Source organism: Neomonachus schauinslandi, chromosome 2, assembly GCF_002201575.2.
Source record: "Neomonachus schauinslandi chromosome 2, ASM220157v2, whole genome shotgun sequence".
In the NCBI taxonomy this organism is placed as follows: Eukaryota; Metazoa; Chordata; class Mammalia; order Carnivora; family Phocidae; genus Neomonachus; species Neomonachus schauinslandi.
In genome coordinates, this window is record NC_058404.1 from 44,080,902 (window position 1) to 44,100,131 (window position 19,230).

Consider the following 19,230-nt stretch of genomic DNA (forward strand, 5'->3'; position numbering starts at 1 on the left):
AGTGATTGCCCAGGGCCGCAGAGTTGCTTAGAGCAGGACAGTACTCCCTTCTGGTCCACAGGGTCTTGCCCTTGGGTCAGTCGATTTTGTCTTGGTCGTGAGTTTTGTGAATGCACAACCCACAGAGCAGAAATCCTGCAGATTAACCTGTAGATGCTAGGGACGAGGGAAAAGTCAGGAGCACAAAGAGATGTAAAACAGAGGCTCTGCCACAAATTGGGGGTGAAGGAAGGGAAATGAATCCATTCAATCATTCAAACAATATTCATTTGACCTTTATTGAATGCCTACTGTGTGCCAGGCACTGTGCTAGGCTCTGGGGATGGAGCAGTGAACTAGTCACCACCCTCCCTTGCCCTAAGAGGAAGCTGCATGCCAGTAGCTTTATATGGGAGGACAGTCTGCACACAGGGTGCTAAGGTAGGCACTATCCCCATTTTACCCATGGGGAAAGTGAGGAAATTACCCACGGTCACACACTAAGAGGCAGATCTGGCATTTGAGGCTAGGTCTGTGTGACCCCAAGGCTGTGCTTGCCTGTCCCGCAGTTTCCTGCTCCCTCAAGGGCTTCCAGTCTAGTTGGGTGGTAGAGCACCTGTGTCAGGCCAAGTGGCCACTCCAGGAGGCCCAGGACTGTTTGGTGGGAGAGAGGCTTACACACACCGAGGACAGAGGCTGTGGGAGGCTGGCTGCAGTACGCCGGCTGGCAGTGCAGGGAGGATGAGACACAGGGCATAAGTAGGCGGGAAGAGTGGGGAGGGCACTCCTTGCAGAGGGAACTTGGAGGGAATGACTCATACCTGAGGCAGGCAAGTTACAGCTGTGCCCACAGGTGTGCTTCCCTGAAAACAGACCAGCCTCACGGAGTGCAAAGTGGAGACTAATGGGAGATGCCAGAGTCGGCTCTGGTGGGCCCTGACGTGTCCGGGTTGGGGGTTGGCAGGTATGGTGCTGGGGAACCATTTGCCAGATGGTTCTGAGCTGGTGCCTGGGGCCTTTCCTCTGCTGCCCTCTCCCTCTCCCTAGAGCCTGGGTTCCAGGTGGTTGGCAGAAGGCTGGCCTCATGGGCAGCGAGGGCCCGCGGTGATTGCTGGGGCCGGCCCACCCCAGGCAGGACAGCAGAGAGGGTGAGGGGAGGGCAGCCAGGAATGGAAAAGTATCAGCCCAGGAGAGTGCCCCGCGACCACCAGCCAGGATTCCTTCCAGCTCCTGGGCCTCGAAGGTCGCCCTGAGCCGAGCAGCCTTGCGGGGCATCTCCAGCAGGGGCAGCTCTGCGCAGCCCCAAGAGCCCAGCAGCCCGCAGCCAGCGCCCGGGGAGCGCGCGGGCCGTTGGGGAACGGAGCTGAGGAGGGCGCGGGGGCGGCCCCGGCTCGGGATCTGTGGGTGTCGGGGCCGCGTCCGCGCCAGCCGCGGAGTCGGAGCCGGGAGTGGGCGGAGGAGCCAGGCGCACCGCAGACAGGCCCAGCAGGCCCTCCCCCGCCCGGGCCCGGGGTGTGTGTGTGTGGGGGGGCGTTGCTCCAGGGCCCCTGTGAAGGCGGGTGGGCGCGGCCGGCCTGGGAGAGCTTCAGGGGGCGACAGCCTCTGCTGTCCGCGCAGTGGGGCTCGCGACCCGTCACCGGAACGCCTCCCAGGGCCTCCCGGAGCAGTCGGGAGAAGGGCACCTCGGGGAGGACGACCGCAGCCTCTAGGGGGCTCTAGGGAGAGAAGCCCCCGCGCACCCCAGCAGGGCGCGGGCCAGGTGGCAGCGCCGGGGCTGGGCTGCGCGGAGGAGGCGGCCTCCCGGGCCAGGGGCGGTGGCAGGGGCGGCCCCGGGATCACATGGGCGGAGGCAGGTCCTGGAGCCCCGGGCGGGCTCTCCCCAGAGTCGGGCAGACGGCGGCGGCGGCGGCGGCAGCGGCGGTGTCTCCTCACCCTCCCTCCTTCCCTTCCCTCCCGGGTCTGGCCGCCCAGCCCGACGGGTGAGCGGGAGCCAGGTGAGCGGGAGCCAGGTGAGCGCGCCCACCTGCGCACCGTCCGCACGGCCGGCGACCTTCCCGGGTCCAGGGACCTCGCAGCTCTGCGCGCCCGCGCCCCCTCTGCGCTGCTCTCGGCGCCCCGGCTCTTTCCTCCGCCCACGGCCCCCGTCCCTGCAGCCTCGCCTGGAGGCCGGCGCCCCCTGCGTGCTGGGCTTTCCTGATCCCGGGCTCTCCTCCTCCAGCACCCAGCCCGCGGGTACTTTGGCCTCGGAGCGTAGAAGGAGCCAGAACTGGGAGAGCCGGGCGGGCCGACGGGCTGGGCACCTCCCCGCGGCCCAGGGCGCGGAGTCCACCGGCCGGCTCAAAGGTCTGAGAATCCAAAGCCTCTGTGAACCGCCAGCGCCGGCCTGGGGACCTGGGGGACCTGGGCAGGGACAGGGGCTAGGCCTGGGCAAAAGGCGAAGCCAAGGACCAGGGAGAGGGCAGACAGCTCTTCTTGCTTGGGCGCCCTCTCCCCAGGCTCTTAAACACGGGAAGTGGCCCTAGTGTCCTTGATAGATTCCCACAGCACTTGCAGTCTCTGGGCCTCCCCAGGGGCAGCCCCTGGGGTGGGTGCTGGGCAGGGTGGTGGCCCAGGGCTGGCATTACAGCTTCCTGCCTGGGTTGGCTCCTGACTCCATAACTAGAGGCTCAGGAAATCCTACCAGGGCTGGGTCTGCAAGGACACTCCCTTGCCCAGCGGAGGGGGCCGTGGATGGGAGACCTGCGGCCCCAGCTAGCAGGCAGCATCAGTCAGCTCGCCCTGCTAGCCATTGCCAGGGGGTGGGTGTGCCCAGCTTGGCAGATGAGCCCGTCCTTCTGGCTGGGGCTGTTCAGAGGGCAGCAGGCCCCTGGGGGAGGTGGGAAGCCTAGTCTTGCCTACCTGGACCGCATTGCCAGGGGCCAGGCAGGCAGCCCAGAGGCCCCTCTGAAGACCCTGGTCCAGTGTCCACCCAGCCAACTATTTGAACAGTCTTTGGTGGCATCACCCCCTTGTTTGCTGTCACTCCTGTTCCCAGAGTGGTGCCCTCCCCCAGAGTGGGGAGGAAGTACCTTGTGCAGTCAGTTTTGGGGACAGGAAGCAAGCACTGATGGGACTTAGACTTGCCCGGGGCGGGGGGGGGGGGGCAGGAAACGGTGACATCTCCTACCACCTCCAGCCCCTGCCCGCCTGGTCTCCATCCAGCAAGGCCCTGTGAGGCACCCTAACGGCCTGCCTTCTGGGAGCTGCGCTGCTGAAGACCATGGCGATGAAGGGGGAACTCAGAGTCATGGCTTCCCAGGGTGGGGGGAAGTGAAACCGGGGTGGGAGGTTGAAGGAGGGAGTTAGTCACTTCCTCTACCCTCCCCCTCACCCCCTCCCCAGCCCCTAACTGGCTGCTCCCTGGACCTGTCATCCTCTCTCTTTTGCTTCTTCTACCACCTTACAGGATCTCTGTCCCTTCTTCCTCAGATATGGCACTGACGGTGGATGTGGTGGGGCCAGGGCCCTGGGGCTTCCGGATCACTGGGGGCAGGGATTTCCACACGCCCATCATGGTGACCAAGGTAAGGGCTAGTTCCAGGAGCTAAGGAGGTACCCCCAGAGTTAGGGTCTACCCTGTCTACCTGGTCTCCACAGGTACCTTTCTTTTTTTATTCTGGAGTCAGAAGGCCTGCTTCTGGGAGTGTTAGCCTGGGGAGGACAGGGACTCCATTGCCATGGGGATGTGGTGACCACTTTGGGAACAGACTTCTAGGGAATGAAAGGGAGCTGGGCCAAGTACAGGGCCTGCTCTTTTCTCCTTGGTCACCAACCCTATACGTGCTGGCGGCCACTTGGGAGGGTTACTAGAACAGGAGCCCCAAGTCCTTGGTAGTGTCCTCTTGACCCAGGCCCAGGCCAGGGAGCATTCACGCGGCAGCTACCTGTATGGTGTGCTTTGCAAGGGCAGGGCTCTCTATCCAGAAGGATTTCCAAGCACAGCCCCTGAAATCCTGCCATTTCTTCAGGAGGCTCTGTGAGGGTTCCAGTGCTGGGGTGAGGGGCATGGTTCCACTCCAGCTCTGGGAGGGGATTAGCTGATGAGCTGGGCAGACACTGCTGGGCAGGGAGACAAAGGGGGACACGGGCCAGCCTGGTTCAAACCTGCTGCTGTGTTTCTTGGCAGGACAGAGAGAAACCCCTATCCTCTATCCCTATAGGAATGTCATCACTGTCTGAGCAGGCGTATCTCAGACCACTTGTTCCTCATCCCCTGCAGGTAACTGAGAGGGGCAAGGCTGAGGCTGCTGACCTCCGGCCTGGCGACATTATCCTGGCCATCAACGGGGAGAGCGCTGAGGGCATGCTTCATGCTGAGGCCCAGAGCAAGATCCGCCATAGCCCCTCACCCCTGCGGCTGCAGCTAGACCGGTAGGCCCCCCACCTCTGCTGGGCCTGCCAGCATTCTTCTCCCCTCTGCCAGCCTGCTGCACAGTGGCTGCCCTCACCCCCTGCCCTCAGCCCCAACCTGGCCTTCCTGGGCCTTTTTGGCTCATGTTTGAGAAGGTCCAGGCTCTGGAGCTGTAGCAGGATGGGCTGAGGGGTATCCCTGTGCTGGCCGGGCATGCAGCCATGGGCAGGGCAGTCTGGCATCAACCACCTGGAAGCCCGGGTTTGACTGGTTCCCAAGTGTGCAGGGTACAGGGTCTGGGCATGAAGTGAGTTGAAGAGGGGAAAGGTGTGCCTTAGGCTGGGTCTCCTGGGCCCCTGCCTCCAAGAGGGAATGGCCTTTGTTCAGATCCTGGGGGGTGGTTTGAGGAGTTTAGGGGCTCCCCCGCCATTGCCTCTCTGGGCTGTGCAGGTGAAGGCAGATTCCCAGACTTGGGTTTTCAGCCAGGAGGCCTGGGTTGGGGGTGGGGGTGGGAACAGGTGGCTCCCTGGGGTGGAGCACCAAAGTGAGTCACAGGGCAGGAATGCTGGGAGATCCCCCAGCCAGGAGAACCCTCTGGGCGGGCCTTGAACCTGAGTCAGGTACCTCCTGCCTCTCTGCCATCCCCTCCCCTCTCTGGGCCCTGGCTCCTTGCCCTCTCTTCACCCCTACCATCCCACAGTGCCATAGAAGCTGGCTCCCATGATGCTCTCATGGCCTTGGCTTCTTTAGTGACTCCCTCATGCCACTCAGGCTTGTGAGTGTTTGCAGGAGTGGGACCCAGAGGAGGAGGGTGGAGAGTACCTCAAGGCATCTGGGAAGGGAACCAAAATCTACAAGGGACTGCAGAGTGGGGTGGTGGAGGGGCAGGGAGCTGCTCACTCCATCACCTCCTGTAGGCTCCTTTTAGAGGGACCCAGTGCCATCAGGGAATGGGCCTGACCAAGTCCCTCCAGGTTTCCAGCTCCATGTTGGGCAGGTCAAGATTCCCTGCCTCTTCTTTTTGTCTGGGCTGCTCCTAAACCCTCCCAGTCTCCTCTACAGGAGCACCCAGAAACTCTGGCAGGAAACAGTGCTCTGGACTGGAGCCAAAGCCCAAGCTCCTTTCACTCTGGCCCCACACGCCTCCTTGGGGAGGCTGAGGCTGGTGGTGTGGTGTGTGGTGACTGCAGTTCTTGTTGACCTCTCTAGAAGTGGCCAGAGATCCAGGAATGGTGTAGTGGGGTTGGGACATGGCAGGCTCTTTCTTCACCCTCAGTTAGTCCCAGACCTCCAAAGGCCTCCTGTTCAAGACTCCAGCGGGAAGGGCCTTGGAGGGGGGGGGTCCCCGGGGAGCTGAGGTGGGGGGCACATCTTTTGCTGGCTACCTTGATGATTGGTGGGGAGCTGGGCCTGCTTGTTGCCTTGGCTCTCTAGGTCCTGCAGGATGGTGTGGGGGCGGGGGGAGACAGGCTTCACCCTTTGTTTTATGGAGGAGAAGCCTTCAGAAGGGACCAGGAATGACCCTCTCAAAGATATTCGAGCCATTAGCAGCAAAGCTGGTGGGGGACAGCCTCTGGCCGGGCAGAGGAGAGTGCACAGCGGGCCCGGCCACTGTTGGACTTTAGGAAACTCCCTTTCTCTCTCTGGGCTTCAGTTTCTCCGTGCGTGAAAGATAAAGGATTATTTATATGAAATCAGCAATCTCCCCCAGAATCGATCTATAAACTGATGCTGACCAATGACAAAGTCTAGATGAAATGCCCAAAAAAAGAAGAAAAGAGAAAGAAGAAAAAGTAATAAAAAGAGGGGGGCGCCTGGATGGATCATTCAATAAGCGTCTGCCTTCGGCTCAGGGCATGATCCCAGGGCGTGGGATCGAGCCCCACATTGGGCTCTCCGCTCAGCGGGAGGCCTGCTTCTCCCACTCCCCCTGCTTGTGTTCCCTCTCTCACTGTGTCTCTATCAAATAGATAAATAAAATCTTTGAGAAAAAGAAGAAGAAAAAAAATTTAAAAAAAGAAATAAAAAGAGGGATGCCTGGCTGGCTCAGCTGGTGGAGCATATAAGACTTCATCCCTGGGTCTTGAGTTTGAGCCCCATGTTTAGCATAGAGATTACTTAAAAAAAAAAAAAAAAGAGGGGCGCCTGGGTGGCTCAGTTGGTTAAGTATCTGACTTTGGCTTAGGTCATGATCTCGGGGTCCTGGGATCGAGCCCCATGTCTGGGCTCCACACTGATCAAGGAGTCTGCTTCTCCCTTTCCCACTGCCCTACTCCCCAGCTCGTGCCCTTTCATGCTCTCTCAAGTAAATAAATGAAAAAAAAAATTTTTTTTTTAAAGATTTTAGTTATTTATTTGACAGAGAGAGACACAGCGAGAGAGGGAACACAAGCAGGGGGAGTGGGAGAGGGAGAAGCAGGTTTCCTGTGGAGCAGGGAGCCTGATGCGGGGCTCGATCCCAGAACCCTGGGATCATGACCTGAGCCGAAGGCAGATGCCCAACGACTGAGCCACGCAGGCGCCCCAAATAAATGAAAAATCTTAAAAAAAAAAAAAAAAGACAGGGGATACTGTGAGTTTTTAATAAAATTGAATTTATGAAATTGTGTCCATTCTTCATATTGAGGCTAAACTGTCCATTCCTTTGAGAAATGATGGTGGATATTAATAATAGTTGTTTGTTTTGAACTTGGCCAAGTTGAAAGTTGACAACCTGATGTCCACATGTCTTGAACATTTTACGAGTCTTGAGAATCTGTTGTGGGAACAGCTGAAATCTGCAGCCCCTGTCAGGTGAGCGGGGTTCCTGGACTCCTGTCACCTGCCTCCCTCTGGCCTCTCCTCAGGTCCCGGGCTGCTTCCCCCAGGCAGACCAATGGGGAAAGCTCTGTGGAAGTGCTGGTGACTCGCTTCCAGGTAGGATGGTGCCTCCTGCTGGGAACTCCAGCACCCTGAATTGAGGGGAGCCCTGAGGGACAGGGCCGGTAGGGGATGGGGGTGGGTGCTCCCTTCCCAGCCCTTCTCTCCGCAGGGCTCCATGAGGACGCACACGGACAGCCAGTCCTCCCTGCGGTCTTCCTGCTCCAGCCCCGTGTCCTCCAGCCCCCAGCCAGGCAACCCCTTCTCTACCCTGTCCCCCAGCAGCCCACATGCCCTCCCTGGAGAGGCTGTGGTCAGCCGCAGGTGAGCGCGGGGAGCGGGGGGGCATGATGGCAACAGGGTCCAGAACAGGCCTCTCAGTCTCAGTAGCTGGGTTTAGGGGAGCCTGAGGGCACCCTCTGTGTCCCTGAGGCAGGCTGGTTGGGACACCTGGCACACACACCGTCCGTTTCCCACATTTCAGTTTCCAGAGCCTGGCACACTCCCCGGGACCCACTGCTGCTGACCGCTTCTCCTACGGGGGCTGCCCTGGAAGCCGCCAGGTGAGATGCCTGGGGGGAGGAGAGAGCCTCCCATCCGGCCAGGGTGCCAGTGGCCCCCGTGGGGCTGCAGAGGGCGGGTCCCCCTGGGGCAGCCAGCACCTCCATCTCCAGCAACAAGCATACCCCTCCCCGGAGCCCGGAGGCCACTGTGTCTGCTGGTGGGCCATGCTTACTGTGCCCCAAGCCTGCCTGGCCAGTCCCAGGTGGCCGTCTACCTCCTGTCCTCCCACTCGCCACCTCCCCCCTCCTGCTAGCGTCCTCCCTTCCTGAGTGTTTCTCTTGGGTCAGGGCTGAAATAGTTTTGCTGCTGTTGTTGGGATGGTTCCCTTTGGCTCTGGCTGCATCTCTTGAACACATTCCTCCCCATTCCAAACCCCATACCCGCCCCCAACTCCCATCACCCCATCCCCCTTCCTCCTCCTCTGACTCAGCCCAGAGAACCACCAGTGGGACTGCGGTTCTGCCTCAAGTTGCACTTGGCTTACTTTCTGTCTGCCCTCCTCCCTGCCCTTCTACCCTGGACAACCTTCCACACTGCCCACCGCCCCCCCCACCCGACCAGGTCCCACTGTCGACCTGTTGCCGTCCCCCCCCCCCCCCCCCCCCCCCCGGGGCCCTTTTACACCCTGGGGACCGCCCCCCCCCCCCCCCCCCGCCTTGGTGTTATTTCTCTCTAAGGGCAGGAGTGAGGAAGTGAGGGAGTGAGGCCGCCAACAGTCCTGGGCCACAGCTGCTGGGGGCAGAGTTGGGGGGGCATGTCCAGCCTTTGGGGTGAAGGGGATGAGGCCCAGCTGCTGGAATCCTACCTCCGGTTGATTTTGCATTCCAGAAAGCAGAGCCTTTGGAGATGGCTGGGGAAGAGCATTAGAAACTGGGGCTCTGGGGAAGGAAGGAGAGGGCTCCTGTGGGGGCTGCACAGTATGAGTTCACCAGTGACTCCTTGTGGGCCCACTCAGTGGCCTGCCGGGCAATGTAGGCATAGAGATGCATTCGATAAGATCCCCGTCTTTAAAGAATTTAAAGCGTAGTTGGGGAGATAAGACAAGCATGTAAAGCAGTTTGGGAACAATTAAGAGCTAAACAGTGTGGTCTTAATTATGAAAGCAGGAGGCATTCTGGGAGGGGAAAGATGAGTGTGGGCCTGGTGGCCTGAGAAGGCTTTGTCAGGAATTTTGCTGGAGTCCGAGGTAGGACTGGGTAGGGTTTAGATTAGAGAATGATAAGCCAGGGAGATGGGAAAGCAGCGTACAAGCAAGACCTGGCATGTTTGGGCCTGGGTGGGGGTGGGGAGGGGCTCCTCTGGGAGATCTTTGGGCTGAGACCAGCTGGGAATGCGCTTGGCCCAGGGCATGGCTGGAGAGGGTCCATCCATCTTGGCCTTCTTCCTTGTGGTTCCCAAACTTGGGCAAAGGGGAGATGCTGGTGGTACAGGGAGTGGCTCCCAAGCCAGCAGCAATACCTCGAACCTGTTAGAAATGCACATTCTCAGGTCCCAGCCTGGACTTACTGAATCAGATGCAAGGGTAAGGGTGTGGAGCAGGGGCACAATCTGTGTTTTAAGGAGCCCTTGGGGACATGATGCAAAGATTCGAGGACCACCCATGTAGTGTAAACAGGAGCCCTGGGCTGGGTGGCAGGGAGACTTGGGGTAGTCCCACCTCTACCATCTAACCTTGGGTAACCCCCTCTTTCTCTCTCTGGACCTCACAGTCAGTCCCCATGCTCCGAGTTCCCTTCTTTGGCCTGAGGACCGTGGTCATTCCTTCAACAAACTTTTGCTGAGCAGCTGCTTTGTGTCAGGCACCCTTCTAGTCTCTGGGGATGCACTGGTGGATAAACAGAAATTCCTAACCCAATGAAGCTTGCATTCTGGTCTCTGAATGAGGCTGTGGTCAGATGGTGTGGGAGTCACCAGATCCCACACCTCCCTCTTGGGAGCCACTGTGTACTTTTAGCACCTTAAAGGCTCTAAGAAGTCCCATGAGAAATATATTTAATTTTATTAATTTCCTAAACTTATTTAACTACAGAATTTCTCCTGGCATTTCCGCCCCCCCCCACACACACACCTGCCACACACTTATTAACATCCCTGTGTTCACCAGAACACAGTTTGAGAGGTGTTGGCTACACATGAGCTCTTGGGGGGCAGGTGAGCCGCTTCTCTGGACTTGGGGGTGAAAGGTTCCTTCTGCGAGGGCAGGTGTCCCTAGCTGACTGGGAGGGAGGAAGGAGAAAGGCAGAGCTGCTCCCAATGAGGGAGTTGAGCTCCTCTCCACCAGGGCACGGTGATCTGGCAGGAGGAAGGGGGTTAGAGGTGGCTGTAGGTGAGGTGCCCCCACCCCGGCCTGCTGTGGCCGTGGCCTTGCTGCTGGCTCCTGAACTGCAGGCACAGGACCCCACCAGCCTTTATGGGGCCCTTCTGGAAACTGGAAGCTGCCACCTCTGGGTAGGCCCACGCCTTGGTAAGCAGATGGGACGTGAAGACAGCACCCCTCCCTCTGGCTGGCACGAGGACTTGGCTTGCAAAGAGAGCCGGGGTGGATTTGGGCCGCCCTCCCCGCTAGTCACTGCCCTGTTCCGGGCATAGCCCGGCCGCTGACGGCGCGAGGGCCGTGGTTCTTGAGTACCTGGTGCTGACGGCCCTTCTTGAGGAAAGCGTCTTACCATCTGACAGCGGACCACGTGGCACCAAGAGCAAGAGGGATGTAGACTGGTGGAAGAAGAGTGAGGGTCAAGGGCTCTCTTCTCAAAACCCTCAAGTTTCTGTTTTTAGCTGAAAAATGCATGCAGTTCTGTCATTTGACCCCGTACTTTGTCCCTGACTTTGACTCTTAAAATTGAGGGACTTTGGCCTTCCAGAGAACCGTGCCCTCAGCCCGGTGCACTGTGGCCTGTCTGGTTGTTCTGACGTACCCTCTCCGTGGGGGCTGGCAATGGAGAGGAGGCAGGGTAGGACGGGTGGGTGCACAGGCCAGAAGGTGGAGCACAGTGAGGTTGGAGGCGACATTTCCACACAGACGGCAAGTGTAAAGAGCCCAAGATGGATGCACCCCTGGAGAGGGGGCGCGCTGCTGGGCTGTGGGTCCAAAATGGGCCTGCCCACCCCCAAGACTCCCTGGGGCAGAACCAGACCTCCAGGGCAGCCAGGAGACCTGGGCCCTCTCAGGAGAGGAAGCGTGTGTAGGAGAGAGGCCCCTCGTGCAGCCCCAGCCCTGACCCTAAGAGGGGTCTTGGGCCCCTCACTCCATCCCTTGTGCTTCCTTCTCCTCACTGCGAAAGGATCTGCTTGCTTCCTCTCTGCCCTTCTGCCCCTTGCCCCATCTCCTTGCAGAACCATTACACTTCCATAATGCGGGCTGGCCACTCTCCCCTTCTGGGACTGAGCAGGAGCAGTCCCTGGTACCCGAAGGCCAGGGCTGGGGTGCTGGGCCCCCCCCCCCCGCCCAGGGCCTGCTGGTCAGCGGCAGCTGGGAGCCCTCTGGTGTTGGGCCTGGGGAACAGCCGGGCTTGGCTCGGCAGCCCGGACGGCTGTGCAGGCCACAGGCTCGATCCGCTGACTCCTCCCCTGGTGCCTCTCTGTCCCGCAGGCCAGCCTCCCCCGCGCCGGCGACTCAGCTGTGCTGGTGCTGCCGCCTTCCCCGGGTCGGCGTTCCTCCAGCCCCAGGCTCAGGTAGCAGTGGGCGCTGGAGGGTGGGGTGGAATCCGGGAGGGCCTGGGAGGTTAGGAGACAGACAGGCTGTCCAGAGAGGAGGGATGGGGGCGGTGGGGAGTGGGGGGGTCCCGGCTGCTTTAAACCCAGGTGGCTCTCCTCTGAATCCCCCCCAGAATCCTTTCCCCTAGGGCACTCTTTCCCTGCACCCATGCTGGTCCTCATACCCAGGAGGGACCCTCACTCCTGGCTGCCTCCTGTCCCCGCAGTGTGGACTCAGAAGGGGGAAGTCGCCTTCTGGAAGAGGACTCAGAAGTCTACAAGATGCTGCAGGAGAATCGTGAGGCACGGGTCGCGCCCCGGCAATCCAGCTCCTTTCGGCTCTTGCAGGAAGCCCTGGAGGCTGAGGAGAGAGGTGAGCCCCTGGGCGGTTTGAGTGTAGGAAGTAGGTTATGGCAGGACACCCCTGACTGGACGTGATATTGAACTGGTATTTCTTAAGTGCTCATCACAGGAGTAGGCACCAAGGGGAAGTCCCTGCACTAAAGGAGCTTTCAATCTGGTAGGAGTTATAAGGGTGCACCCAGAGGTGCTGGCTGGGATCAGGAAAGTGTCAAGGGAATGATAAAGGTGGGGGGTAGGGCCCGTGGGGGCTGGGTCCCCAGGGAGGGCTTCATGGAGGAAGATGAATTTGACTGGACTCTTGAAGAAAGATCAAGACTTTAACAAACAGCCTTAAGATGGCGGCAGGGAGTTCGAGCCTCAGAGACGGCACTGGGGAGGGAGTTGAGGGGGGGAGATGGTGGCGGGGAGCACCGTGGCCTGCGGTGGCTGGCACCCGGAGGGCTTTGGTGTGGGAGCAAGAAGTAGCGGGGCCTGGTCTTGGAGGTTGAGTCCTAGCTGTGGGGTCTCATGTGCCAGGCGGAGGAGTGCCCTAACCCAGGAGGGCCCGTTAAATAATGCCAGGCCGATGCTGGAGTGAGCAAGAAGAGAGGTACGGGCTCTCGCGAGCCATTCAGTTGTTCAATCGACAGACATTTCCTGTGCTTGTCTGATGGGCTGTGGTGTGCCGAGTGTGGGAGCTGAGGGCAGTCCGGCACCTGTCGGCCCTTGAGGAACTGTTGATCGGGGCGGACAGGCCTGCACAGCTGCCCCGGTGGTGGTCGGGGTGCAGTGGTGCTGTGTGTGTGTGTTGGGGGCACTGCCTAGTGCAGGGGAGGGGCGAGGAGGCCTGGCCTGGCAGTGGTCTCAGGGAGGCAGACGATGGGACAGGCGGGCGCACTGGGTCAGCTGCCTCACCAGTACAATACCTGGTGGCCGGTTTCAACCCTGACACCAGCTCCTGGGGTGTTCACTGGGGTCAGGGGGCAGGGAGCAAGTCCTGTCCCTCGTGACCCCGCGGCCTTGGTGGGCCCCCCGGACAGGGCCCAGGGAGAGGCGGTGGGGTGGGGGGAGCGCAGACAGCCCGTGACTTCACCGCTGGAGCCTTGGAGTCCTTGGCTGCCCAGTAACAGCGGTGTCGTTCCGAGGCTCACCTGCAACGGTGCCCAGAAAAGCCCTTTGAAAACCGAGTAAAGGTATTGTGGGGCTACTATTATCTATCATTGCCGTCTTCTAATTAATGTCATCTTGACTGGATCCCGAGGGGAAACGCCTGCTTGGTGGGGTGTGTGGACACAGCACAGACACTCCTAGGCTGCCGCAGCGTGGGCTACCTCGGCCTCGGCCAAGGAGCGGCCGCCATCACTCCCTTCGTCCCTGACCACCTGCCTCACACCCGGTGGCCCCTTAGAGGTCATGTGCAAGCGCACCTTTCGGGGGTCTCCTCAGAGCTGTGCCGGAGGAGTGAGCGTGGCCTGCCCGGCCGCCGCCCCCGGCCCCGCGCTCCAGTGTGTCTGTCTGCCCCACCCCTCCCAGGTGGCACGCCTGCCTTCCTGCCCAGTCAGCTGAGCCCCCAGTCCTCCCTGCCCACCTCCAGGGCCCCGGCCACCCCGCCCAAGCTCCACACGTGTGAGAGGTGCAGCAGCAGCATTGTGTGAGTGTGGGCAGCCCGGGAGGCAGGCACGCCCCGGCAGGGCGGGGGATGGGGGTGGGGGGGAGGAGGGGTGCCCTCAGGAGGGCTCTGCGGAGAGCAACCAGTCAGGGCCCCTGGGGGGGGGGGCGTGCCGCGGTGCGGCTGTGGGAGGGGGTCTTGTGCCGTATTTTCAGGCTTCTCACAGTGCCCTGCTGGCTTCTTCCCGCGGCATCTCCTCCTTCCTCATTTCTTTCGCCCTCGGAGGAGGAGGAAGAAATGCTACTGCTTCTGATTTCTCTCCAGTAATCTCAAAGCCTCTGGAGATCTGCCTCTAGATGAGGCATTTTCCTTCTGGAAAATGTTGCTCTTCCCTCCCCCCTTTGGAAAGGGATGGATTTTCCAGAGGTAGATTCATTTTTCTCCGTGGGTGGCATTAGAATGCAGCCGGATTCTCCGGCAAATCGCTGAAAGCCCACTCCCCCTGCCGTAGATGTCTTGCACGCAGTGCTAACGGTCAGATGACTCACTTGAGGCAAATCCCTTAGCGTCTGCGGGCTTTAGTGTCGCCTGCAGAATGGGGTACTCCCCGTGCCTGCTGTGCAGACGCGCATGGGGTGGTCCTCAAAGAGCAGCTGCGGAGCTCCCCGGGACCCGTCAGAGGGATTGCTGGCCCACACCCCAGAGCTTCCATTTTTCCAACTTGTCCCCAGGGAATGCGATGCTGTGGGTCCTTGTACCTGGGACCACTGCTCTATTAACAACCCAGAAAATTCAGGATGGAGTTTATCTGCCTTCGTGTAAAGGAGAAATGACTTTTTTTTTTTTTAAATTAGAGGTCCTGGGGGTGGGGGTTGGGGGGTTATTGAAGCGAGAGCCCTGAAGGAAGGCTCGGGGAGTCAGGGTCTGAAATTTGGGGATCTTCCCTGAATCTGGGCTGGGAACTAGGCTCCCTGGGAACGAGACGGGCGGCGGTCCTGCCGGTCGCCCCGCCTCCACGCAACCCCCCAGGCTGACGGCGCCGCCCTCTCCATCGCCCCCTGCAGGAACCACGCTGTACGCATCCAGGAGGGGCGCTACCGCCACCCGGGCTGCTACACCTGCGCAGACTGCGGGCTGAACCTGAAGATGCGCGGGCACTTCTGGGTGGGGGACGAGCTGTACTGTGAGAAGCATGCCCGCCAGCGCTACTCCTCGCCCCCCACCCTCAGCTCCCAGGCCTGAGCACCTGGCTGTGCTCTTAGCCCGCCCTCGACTCTGTGGACACCTCTGTGCCAGGGCCATGCCAATAGCAAGTTGGCATGGAAGGGTGGTGGTGGGTGGTGGGGCCCCTTCCTCCACGCTAGGTGCGGCCAGGGCCTGGGACCTGTCCTGGGCTGTGCATGAGGACGGCTTCGCCGGCCCAGGCCTGTGCTAGATACTCTCACTTCCCCCTGCAGGACAGGCCGGGCACCAAAGTCGGTGGTGGGCACCGCATTGGATATCTTTGTGCAACAGGGGTTAAGCAGGTTGGGACACAGAGAGAAATATGTAGAAAGAGAGGGGTGGTCATAGGCGAAAGGTATTCACTCTGTAAAGTTTTCAACATATGAGCTCTATAAATATATATACATGGACAAAACAAAGTAGATCTTTCCTCTCCTTCCCTGCCCTGGCCCCTGGGGATGAGTTTCTCTCTACCACTGGGTAGAAAGTCTTTACTGACATATTTTTTCCCCCTTTATTTCCCCCCTTCCACAAACCCCTACTGAAGAGGCTTGTTTCTTTCTTTTTTTTTTTTTTTTTAAAGATTTTATTTATTTATTTGAGAGAGAGAGTGAGAGAGAGAAAGAGCACAAGAGGGGGGAGCGGGAGAGGGAGAAGCAGACCCCCTGCCGAGCAGGTAGCCCGATGCGGGACTCGATCCCGGGACTCCAGGATCATGACCTGAGCCGAAGGCAGTCGCTTAACCAACTGAGCCACCCAGGCGCCCGAGGCTTGTTTCTTTTAATGGAAGGTTGTGCTCTTTCTGGACACCCTCCTCTCTTTTTTAAAAAATATTTTATTTTTAAGTCTCTCTACATCTGATGTGGGGCTGGAACTTACAACCCCAAGATTAAGAGTTGCATGCTCCACTAATTGAGCTAGCCAGGCGCCCCTCCTGGACCCTTTTATTTATTTATTTTAAAGATTTTATTTATTTATGGGCACCTGGGTGGCTCAGTCGTTAAGCGTCTGCCTTCGGCTCAGGTCATGATCCCAGGGTCCTGGGATCGAGCCCCACATTGGGCTCTCTGCTCAGCGGGGAGCCTGCTTCTCCCTCTGCCTCTGCCCCTGCTCCTGCTTGTGTGCCCTCTCTGTCTCTCTCTCTCTCTCTGACAAATAAATAAATAAAATCTTCTTTTTAAAGATTTTATTTATTTGAGAGAGAGAGAGAGCACAAACACTTGCTGATGTGGATGAGCACGAGGAGGGGCAGAGGCAGAGAGAGAAGCAGGCTCCCCATTGAGCAGGGAGCCTGATGGGGGACTCTATGTGGGGCTCGATCCCAGGACCCCGAGATCATGACCTGAGCCGAAGGCAAGCACTTAACCAACTGAGCCACACAGGCGCCCCACCTCCTGGACTCTTATAAAGATGCCAGTTTTACTGGGATAACCCTTGGTTCTTTAGAGCATGAGTTTCTCACTGGGAGCAGGGAGAGGCGGAGGGGTGCTGGAGGGTGGGCAGCAGAGAAACAGGAAGCAGGCCCAGATGTCCATTCTGTCCAGGCCCGGCTCAGGGAGACAGACTTGTGCTCCCCTGGCACTGGCTGGGCTGGCACTCTGTGCTCCTTGCTGTACTTGGGGTGATTGCTGCCAGCCCAGATGACCTACCCAGATGAGCCAGTAGGCAGGAGAGGGGGCAACATCTAGAGTACGTCCTGCACTTGGCCAAGGCTGTCTGCACCCATCTGAGAAAGAGAATCACCAGAAAGAACCTTGGACAGGCTGCAGGTTAGCCTTGCCTGGGAAGGACATGCCAGGGGAGCCCCCCACCCTGAGGGACCACCACCCACCAAGGGCCTCACCTCCAAGCCAGGGTTTTCTGTGTGCCCCTTCCCTGGGAGACCCTGCTGGTTCACTGCTAGTTGATTTGAAAACCAAAACCAAAACCAAAAAGGATGGGTGACCAGTGCTAGGCGTGTCTGCCCTTAGGTATGTTGGAATTGAGGCAGGGGGCAGGTCCCCTACCAGATTTAGGGCTTGATTCACCCACCACCCCAGTCCTAATCCCAGAGGACATTTCAGAAAGGTGCATGGGTGCTGCTGGGTGCTCCAGACCCACCCCGCCCCCCAGCCTGAAGAATGGGCCACAGCCTCAGCTTTATTTTCACAGAAGAGATCAAAGCTGGACTTCAGAGACTGTGCTGTCTGGCTTTTTGGAAGGAATCTTGGTGGAGACTGTTTGTGTTGGCTCCCTGGGCACCTGTTGATATAATTCACACCCTGACATAATTGTCTCACCTTTTGCCTGGATGGCTGCTTTTATTTTCACAGAGAAGATCAAGGCTTTCGGTGGCTCAGGAGTACTGCAGGCCAGAACACCTGGTCCGCAATGGGATGGCCTCCTTGGCGCCACCTACTGTCAGGTGTAGCCCACGACAGGGGAGAATGCCTGCAAAAGGGGCAGTCACCCCCCTGTAAATACCGGGTCCTGGCACAGTGAGAACACAGAAGAATGTAGCATTTTTTCATGCTTTCCTGAACGTAATGGTCAAGTGGCAGCAACTGAGCTGGCATGAATGAAATCATAGTACATGGCCACGAGTGCCAAGAGCTAATGTGGGACATACAGGCGTGCCCTGTGAGTACAGAGCAGAGGGCATCTGTGTGTAAGGATGAACAGGACTTGGACAGGTGCAGCAGACAAATGCCGACAGATGGGGGTGAGTGCGGGCGGGATGCTCAGTTTAGGGCAGTGGCTAAAGGATGTACCAAGAGAAGACTGGAAAGGGAGATGGGAGCCTTGAATGCCAGAAGAAATGGTTTGAACTTCACCTTGAGGCTCTGGGAACATTTTGAACATTTTAAGCAGGGAAGTGACAGGTTGGAAAAGGGGGGTGGGAATATTAACATGGTCAGATCCTCACCTGTAACAAAGCTTGGTGGGCCAGCAGTGTTCTAAGGAGTAGAGGAGAACAGATGTGGAGTGGAGACCCTTGTGAAAGGGGTATGCCAGAGAGTTGCTGAATGCCTTTCCAAGGCTGGATGGGTACAAGCTGAAATCCACCTGTTTAGTTGTGGCAGGCAGCTCTCCTTCCGCGGCTGGAGGGTTTCAGAGCACTCTGCAGCTACACAGCCAGCCCCAGCTTGGGAGCAAACTGGGGAAGATGCAGTTACTAGCCAAACCCACTGGTCAGAGGAGAAGGCTGGGGGCAGTCTTTGATCTTTTACCCCCGGCCTCAACCCCACCCCAAGCCAGCTCTGAGCGCCCACCCCCATGACCCAGACATAGTACAGTGGCGGGGGGAGACCACCTAATTTTAAGACAGCAATTTGTCCAGTGCTGTGCCCTCTTCACTTTTTTCTGCATCTGGGGGAAAAACTTCAGAAATGAGGACAGATTCAAGTTGGAAGTTCCCCGAGAGAGCATCTAATATAGCCCCCTTCAGTTAGAGATGGGAAGGTGACATTCCCAAAGTTACGTGGCTAGATAATTCTAACATACAGATGTGTTAAGTGCTTTAATCCTCACAATTCTGAGGTAGGTACTGTTATCCTCCTTGTTCTATAAATGAAGAACCCGTGGACAGGGAGTATGAGTAGCCAAGGACTCTGAGCTGGTAAGGGGAGGGGCTGGCAGTGGAACCTGGAGTCTGAATCCCGCATTTCTGGTTTGGGGTGGGGGGCTTTTGCCCCTCCATCACGAGAGGCTGCCTTCCCGGCCACAAGGTAGGTCACCATGGCTCCCAGCCATCTCTATTCTGGCAGGAGCTGCCCCCAGCCTCTTGGCTTTGCCCTTCCTCCCACAGGGCCTAGCTCAGTGCTGAGCTTGCAGGAAATGTGCTTCCTGAAGCTGGGACTTCCCCACGGAGATTGAGGGGCAGCTGGGCATCCTTGCCTCAGCCTAGGGATGACTCTGCTCAGCCACTGTGTGTCTCAGGAACTCAGGGCAGCCGCTCACCTGTCAGGTGGGCATCGAGGGGGTGGCTGAGCGGCCCTTGCCACTCCTTCACGCACCGCTTGAAGGGAATGGATTCTCCTCTGGTAGGAGGCAGGGTGGGAGGTGGTCATGCAGGGGTACAGAGCCCTCTGGGTGGTCACAGAGCTGCTCCAGTCAGGGCTTCAGAAGGCAGACAGGAGGGAAGTGTGTGGCCCCCATGAGGGATCCCCATCACCGTGAGGGCTCAGGCATATCTGCATGGCGGGGAGGCCCAGGCACGTGGCCTGGAAGGGAGTGTGCTTGGGCGTGTGTTGGGGGGGGCGGTGTGTGGGTTCTTTTGAGCCCACACAAAGCCTTGTGCTGAGACACTGCATTCCTGCTGGCTGGGCTTCCTGTTCCAGATGCATTCCTGCCCCAGAGTTACCAGGGAGACTGCTTGGAATCTGGCCCCACATTCTCCAAATTCAGGGCAAGATCAGGCAGAGGTTCCCTCCCTTTACCTCCCCACCCTCTCACTTTGGAGGAAGGAAGCCACCTGATAGGCCAGCCCTCCAACCCTCCTACCTAGGGAGGGCTGGGGTGGGGTCTGACACTGCCTGTGGGGTTTGGTGCCACACATCCTGTTGGACAAGCATAAAGCAGTTCCTGCCAG

General features: G+C 58.8%; 1 protein-coding gene across 5 annotated transcripts; it reads left to right on the forward strand.

Moving 5' to 3' along the window:
- Positions 1-1,689: 1,689 nt before the first annotated feature.
- Positions 1,690-15,075, forward strand: PDLIM2 (PDZ and LIM domain 2). Of its 5 annotated transcripts, none has more exons than XM_021698870.2 (11): positions 1,691-1,988; positions 2,198-2,322; positions 3,448-3,542; positions 4,238-4,389; positions 7,216-7,285; positions 7,401-7,552; positions 7,713-7,791; positions 11,382-11,464; positions 11,713-11,858; positions 13,361-13,478; positions 14,501-15,075. In XM_021698870.2, the coding sequence occupies exons 3-11, from the start codon at positions 3,450-3,452 to the stop codon at positions 14,676-14,678; spliced, it is 1,071 nt and encodes a 356-aa protein (XP_021554545.1). In that variant the 5' UTR covers positions 1,691-1,988; positions 2,198-2,322; positions 3,448-3,449; the 3' UTR covers positions 14,679-15,075. The 5 variants fall into 5 exon arrangements, with proteins under 5 accessions (XP_021554549.1, XP_021554545.1, XP_021554547.1 ...); XM_021698872.2 differs by having other exon boundaries at positions 1,691-1,973; XM_021698874.2 differs by lacking the exon at positions 2,198-2,322 and having other exon boundaries at positions 1,690-1,988; positions 3,425-3,542.
- Positions 15,076-19,230: the final 4,155 nt, after the last annotated feature.

Bases quoted from the DNA above. Each gene is read 5' to 3' on its own strand.
- PDLIM2 (XM_021698874.2), top strand. From the start codon at position 3,450: ATGGCACTGACGGTGGATGTGGTGGGGCCAGGGCCCTGGGGCTTCCGG. The intron at 11,465-11,712 runs GTAGCAGTGGGC...CTGTCCCCGCAG, and splicing joins TCCTCCAGCCCCAGGCTCAG to TGTGGACTCAGAAGGGGGAA. The intron at 13,479-14,500 runs GTGAGTGTGGGC...CGCCCCCTGCAG, and splicing joins AGGTGCAGCAGCAGCATTGT to GAACCACGCTGTACGCATCC.